Below are 5,971 nucleotides of genomic sequence, written 5' to 3'. Positions count from 1 at the left end.
ACCGTCTATTAGCATTGCCACAATTCTTGGTCGGAGGTGCCCAGGCGCTGGGGGCGGGCACCTCCGCGGGCACTGCGCTGGGCACCGCCTGGGGCGAGCGCGGCCCAGCACCCCGCGGCCCCCTCCCCCTCGCTGGCAGCCGTCGTGCGCGTTCGCCGGCTCCTCTTCCCTCCCCCTCCTTCCGAGCAGCCGCAGGGAGGAGGAGGAAGGGGGCGATGGGCGGGCAGCTTTGCCGCGCTTTGGCTTTCTGCGTCAGCAGCCCCAGCAAAACAGCGGCGAGAGCGCGCGTCCCAAGCGCGCCCGCGCTCCCCTCCCCCGCGTCCTCGGCGCCGTTGAGACCCGGCAAACTCAGGCCTTGAATGACAGTGCGGCGGGCGACTGCGCAGCGCGGGACAGACTGAAGCACTGCCGCTTTAAGCACGCTTGTCCATTGTTCGGAATCGAGCCAATCAGCGAGCGCCCGCTCCCTGCATTCACCCAATAGCGTTCGGGCAAGGGCGGCCGAGCACCGCCCACTAATCTATATTAAAGGTTCTGGCGCCGCGTGAGTCCCCCACTGGCTGCTGTGAAAAGCCATCTTTGCATTGTTCCCGGGTCCGGCTTCCTGCTCGCCGCAACCACCTCCGCCGCGCGTCTCCTCCGCCGCCGCGGACTCCGGCAGCTTTATCGCCAGAGTCCCCGAACTCGCGCTTTCTTTTCCGTCCCCTGCATCGGATCACCGGCGTGCCCCACGATGTCAGACGCAGCCGTGGACACCAGCTCCGAGATCACCACCAAGGTGAGGCTGGACGCCGCCCGCCCCCTCGGGGTCCGCGCGCCTCCGCCCGTGCGGTGTGTGGCGCGCGGCAGCCGGGCTGCCCTAAGGCTTCTGGTGCTCTCTCTCTCGGGGAGCCCGCACGCCCCCAGCGCGGTCCCCCCAGGCAACCCACTCTTTGTGTGCGGAGGAGGGGGCGGGAAGCTCCGCAGCAGCCGTGAAGCCCGTAGGGGAGTGGGCCCGGCGCCCTCGGTGGCTGAGGGTAGGCGCGGTAATTGGTCCGTAGCTCTGGAAACTTGTTTGTGACTCGTTTGAGCGGCAGCGGGAAGAGAGGGGCCGGGTTGGGGGGTTTTCGGCCCACCGGGCGCACAGAGATAACTTTGAAACTCGAGCGCGTTGGGAGTCGGAAGTGATGGGGGCGCGTGTGCGGGCGCGGGCCGGCTGCGGGAAGTGGCGACCGGCCCCCGCGGACCGCTTTTCCCTTTGTTCGGCGCCGGGCGGCGGGTTTCGCGCCCTGCAGCCCGCCCGAGGTGGGTTTATCTGTGCTAAGCTCTGATAAGGCGGATAGGGCGGCAGGCGTACTGGCCGCGACGTCGATTGTCCCCGTGGAGGTGTGACGGGCTTCTCCGCCCTGGGTGCCCTCCGCGGGGAGTGCGCAGGGAGCGGCCGCCCAGCTTCAATAATTCACCGGCGGTGCCGGGCTTGGCTGGAGAGGAGGCGAGCCCACGCGCCGGAGGGGGAGGAAAGAGAAAGTGAAGCAGCGGCACGCCGGGGGACGATGGGCGCCCCCCGCGGCTGCCTGGGAGTACCGTGAGCGCCGCGGCTCCGGGGGCGACGCTGGCCAACACTGCGGCCGCGGCTGGCCAGAGTCGGGGCCGAACTGGGGGTGTGCCCGGGGCCCTGTGGCGAGTTCCCCGCCCTGGCTTTGGAGGGTCTGCGTGGCCGGCGCTGTCCTCTCCTCTCTGCGCTGCGTCGGTCCCGCTGCCCTCCCTGGCTAGCGTCTCCGTCCTCGGCGGGAGCGCGGCGCTCACAGACGGACTGGCTTTTTTTTTTCCTCTTATCCTTTGGCCTTGTTCCTCACCCCTCGTGTCCCTGTGGGTATCGTCGCGAGTCACCTTGGCGTCTCCTTAACCCTTGTGTCCCTGGCGTCACCTCCGGCTCTCTCAGGGGCGACTCCCCTGGCGGACCGGAGCTCGACTGGGATCTCCGCAGAGGCTCTCGGCGGCCCCCTCCGGGTCCATCCTGGGAACCAGTGTGGCCGGGTTCTCCCTTCTAGCGCGGAGCCTCGGCGTTTCTTTTTCTGGGGGGTGGTTTGCTCCGAGAAGCGCGTCCCCGACGGCCTCGGGCCGAGGAACTGAAAGAGCCCCGCGGACTTGCGGCAGGCTCCCGTGGGACTTTGCCCGCCAAATGCAGACATGCAGGCCCGCGCGCCTCTCCTGCTAGGGCGACGGCAGGGGGCGTCGAGAGGCCAGAGACCCGCGCGCAACCCGGCGCGCTTAGCATGGCGAGCGCTGCCCTAGGGCCCCGAGTCTCCAGGGCTAGGGGTACACTTGGCGTCCCCAGGCCACGTGCTCCTCGCTCGCGGTGCGTGCCGAGGCCCGCGCGCAAAGCCCGCCGGGCGGGGGCTGCGCGCCTGCGCGCCGCGACCTCCCCACCCCCACCCGTTCCCCGGGGCCTTGGCCGCCAGGGGGCGAGAGCGGGCGGGTCCAGGGCCCCTGGGCCGGATTGGCCCGAGGGAATACTGCAACAGGTGGCCCAGGGCCACTCATTGGGCACTGGCCGAGTGGCTCCCTGAGCTTGGGCCGCTGGACGCCGGTTTGTGTTGTCAGATGACTCGGGCTCTCCAGGGGGAAAAAGTTATGGGGCTTTGGGGTATTGGGAGTTGCCCTGCCTTTGGGGTCCGCCCCGAGGCGAAGTCTGAGGGACACTGAGCCGCTGTGCGGATGGCGAGAGGTCGAGGGGGGCAGTCGGTAGGTCCAGGCAGCGGCAGGCCCTCGGCCTAGGGCACGTTGCCTGAGGCTGCGCCCATTTCCAGGCAACGGTTTGCGTCCTCCTGGGACAGCAGGATATGGGGGATCCGCGCGGGTTGGGTTTCTTCGGAGACCTGCGCTTGCCAGGGCCTGGACTTAGAGCCAGGCTGTAAAGGACTCCGGCTGGCAAGGTGGCCTCCCATTCCCGTCCCAGGCTAGGCCACCAGGAAGAGTTCTCCCGCCGTGCCAGGCCCCTCCCTCCATTCCCTTATTTATGGAGCATACCTGCTGCCTTCCAAAAAGGGTTTGTGGGGGCGGAGCTCCCTCTGGGTGGAAACAGTCTGTGACGGGGCGAGTGTTCTGCGGCTCGGCCCGTTTGCCCAGCCTGACGGGTTTGGGGCTGTGGTGTCACATGGCTCCTTTCCTAAGAAGGATGAGGGGTTAGCGGGAGCCCCGTGTGGGCCCGTTCTGGTCTGCGTTTGAGCGTGGGGAAATCGTAGGGATCTGACCGCAAACTCCGATATCTCTGCAGCCCTCCTCCCACTCCTGCAGCCGCGGGAGCACGTGCCTCTTGGCTCTGGATGCGCACATCGGCCCCGCGTCTCTAGCTCTCAGCCCCTTTGCCTGCCCCGGGCTGCTCGGAAGACTTACTGGTTCCCTCTTCCCTTTTGAAGGACTTAAAGGAGAAGAAGGAAGTTGTGGAGGAGGCAGAGAATGGACGAGACGCCCCTGCTAATGGGAACGCTGTGAGTGGCCACCTTGCTGGCGAGCCCTGGCAGCTCCCGTCCCAAGAAGTTTTTCCTGGTCTGATTTTGGGTTTAGCCCAGGGCGGGAAGGGAGGCCAAGGCCCTGGGCAGTTCCCGTGTCAGGGTTGCCCCTGGACCCTGGTTGGAAGGTGCTCTAGAAGCATCAGGCAGCCTCTGAAGGGAGGGGTGAGGGGGTCGGAGCGCAGCTGTGTCCTCTAGCTCTGGGCCAGCTGGTTAACTGCCGGGTGTGTGTTCTGTCGAGGAGAACGAGGAAAATGGGGAGCAGGAGGCTGACAATGAGGTAGATGAAGAAGAGGAAGAAGGTGGGGAGGAAGAGGAGGAAGAGGAAGAAGGTGATGGTGAGTAGCCTTGTCTGGCAGGAGGGGAAGGGATTGCGGGTTCCTTGGGGACAGTGGCCTTGCACCTGTGGAGTCAGGGCCTTCCTTGTTTCGGGCTGGTGACATGGAGCTGTGCCACTCACACTCCGTCTACACACTTGCTCTCCTCCTGGGCCCTTTGTGCAGCTTTGAAAGCCCCTGACTACTGATGTGCTGGCCTGGCCTCTGCCCAGGCAGCCGCTTGGGCCCCGACACCGTGACAAGTACATGAGTGGGTGTGGGTCCCCGACCTGTCCAGTTTGTGGGGCAGCAGCGGCAAGTCCAGGGACATTCCACCCTGACATATCTGTTACTGGGAGATTCCCCAAGGAACCATGGTAGGAGGGCAGTGTGGTGTTTACCTGGTCCTTGGTTCTCTTCAGGTGAGGAAGAGGATGGAGATGAAGATGAGGAAGCTGAGGCTGCCACAGGCAAACGGGCAGCTGAAGATGATGAGGTAGGGGTCTGGCTTGAGAAGGGTGGGTGTTGTCATCTGAGGTCCCCCTACCTCTAACAGGAGTTGTACCTGAGTCACTAAGGCTGGAGGGAATGATTCCAACTTTGTAGTTGGGGACATTGTGTGTTTTGAGTGGGTTCCTTATCTTAAAGCAGGAATGGAAAGGAACATGGGCACAGGCCTGGGGTCTCAGCAGGCTTTGGGCCTGCCAGTCCCTGGTCCTTGCTCTGCCAGCAGGAGCTGAGGGAGGTGGCTAGGGGGGACTGATGGGGTCAGAGGGGCCTTGACAGTCTTTTTCTGCCCAGGACGATGATGTTGATACCAAGAAGCAGAAGACCGATGAGGATGACTAGACAGCAAAAAAGGAAAAGTTAAACTTAAAAAAACAAAAAGGCCGCCGTGACCTATTCACCCTCCACTTCCCGTCTCAGAATCTAAACGTGGTCACCTTCGAGTAGAGAGGCCCGCCCGCCCACCGTGGGCAGTGCCACCCGCTGATGACACGCGCTCTCCACCACCCAACCAAAACCACAAGAATTTGCAACAGGGGAGGAAAAAAAGAACCAAAACTTCCAAGGCCCTGCTTTTTTTCTTAAAAGTACTTTAAAAAGGAAATTTGTTTGTATTTTTTATTTACATTTTATATTTTTGTACATATTGTTAGGGGTCAGCCATTTTTAATGATCTCGGATGACCAAACCAGCCTTTGGAGCGTTCTCTGTCCTACTTCTGACTTTACTTGTGGTGTGACCATGTTCATTATAATCTCAAAGGAGAAAAAAAACCTTGTAAAAAAAGCAAAAACAACAACAAAAAAACAATCTTATTCCGAGCATTCCAGTAACTTTTTTTGTGTATGTACTTAGCTGTACTATAAGTAGTTGGTTTGTATGAGATGGTTAAAAAGGCCAAAGATAAAAGGTTTCTTTTTTTTCCTTTTTTTTGTCTATGAAGTTGCTGTTTATTTTTTTTTGGCCTGTTTGATGTATGTGTGAAACAATGTTGTCCAACAATAAACCGGAATTTTATTTTGCTGAGTTGTTCTAACAAAGCTGTCTCAAGCCTGATTTTTCTGTTTCAGTTTCTTTCAGACTTTCAGAGCATCTTAAAGCTCAGGCCTAGCTGTCCTGGGGACAGTGGGGTGAAGACACCGGTTTTGGAGGGGCTGGGTAGTTTAAGTGACCTGGCAGCAGGGTCTGGTGTCAGGAACTGGGCTGTAATTGGCTGGAGGGTTGCTTCCTGGGTCCCTGCACACCAACTGACCACTGATGGTACCAAGGAGTCTTGTTGACCCCATCACTGGATGCCACGTGTATCCATAGCCTCAGACAATGGAGAAACAGGCCACAATTGGGGTCTGCCACTCTTAGGAGCCCAGGGTGATGGCGGCACAGACTGAACTTTGCCAAGTCTCTTGAGAGGCTGCCCCTAGCGGTGGCCTCACCTGTGTGGTCGTTGCTCATTTAGCTCACCACGGAGTGGCCCCCCCTGGTGGTGGCATGTGGCATCAGCCCGCCCCTTAGGACGCTGGAGCTTTTATTTTCCAGGGCACTGATGCAACCTGGCCCTGTTTCCAACCTCTGGCCTCCAGGAGAAACTGCCAGTAAAGTCCCTTGGTTAGTTGGGCAGGCCCACCATGCCCCTTGGCACAGTTGGAGATGATACTG

General features: G+C 61.0%; 1 protein-coding gene across 3 annotated transcripts; it reads left to right on the top strand.

The window, feature by feature from the left end:
- The first annotated feature begins 541 nt into the window (after positions 1–541).
- Positions 542–5,365, top strand: PTMA (prothymosin alpha). Of its 3 annotated transcripts, none has more exons than XM_069466161.1 (5): positions 542–778; positions 3,399–3,470; positions 3,736–3,829; positions 4,231–4,304; positions 4,610–5,365. In XM_069466161.1, the coding sequence occupies exons 1-5, from the start codon at positions 734–736 to the stop codon at positions 4,655–4,657; spliced, it is 333 nt and encodes a 110-aa protein (XP_069322262.1). In that variant the 5' UTR covers positions 542–733; the 3' UTR covers positions 4,658–5,365. The 3 variants fall into 3 exon arrangements, with proteins under 3 accessions (XP_069322262.1, XP_069322272.1, XP_069322266.1); XM_069466171.1 differs by having other exon boundaries at positions 3,733–3,829; positions 4,610–5,334; XM_069466165.1 differs by lacking the exon at positions 542–778 and adding an exon at positions 2,257–2,724 and having other exon boundaries at positions 3,733–3,829; positions 4,610–5,334.
- Positions 5,366–5,971: the final 606 nt, after the last annotated feature.

The sequence above is a fragment of the Eulemur rufifrons genome, chromosome 1 (genome assembly GCF_041146395.1).
Source record: "Eulemur rufifrons isolate Redbay chromosome 1, OSU_ERuf_1, whole genome shotgun sequence".
Classification (NCBI taxonomy): Eukaryota; Metazoa; Chordata; class Mammalia; order Primates; family Lemuridae; genus Eulemur; species Eulemur rufifrons.
The sequence above is the reverse complement of the archived record's forward strand: the minus strand, read 5'-3'. Positions and strand labels throughout refer to the sequence as shown.

Coding starts and splice junctions, on each gene's coding strand:
- PTMA (XM_069466171.1), top strand. CDS start 734: ATGTCAGACGCAGCCGTGGACACCAGCTCCGAGATCACCACCAAG. Junction 3,471..3,732: donor CCCCTGCTAATGGGAACGCT/GTGAGTGGCCAC, acceptor TGTTCTGTCGAG/GAGAACGAGGAAAATGGGGA. Junction 3,830..4,230: donor GGAAGAGGAAGAAGGTGATG/GTGAGTAGCCTT, acceptor GGTTCTCTTCAG/GTGAGGAAGAGGATGGAGAT.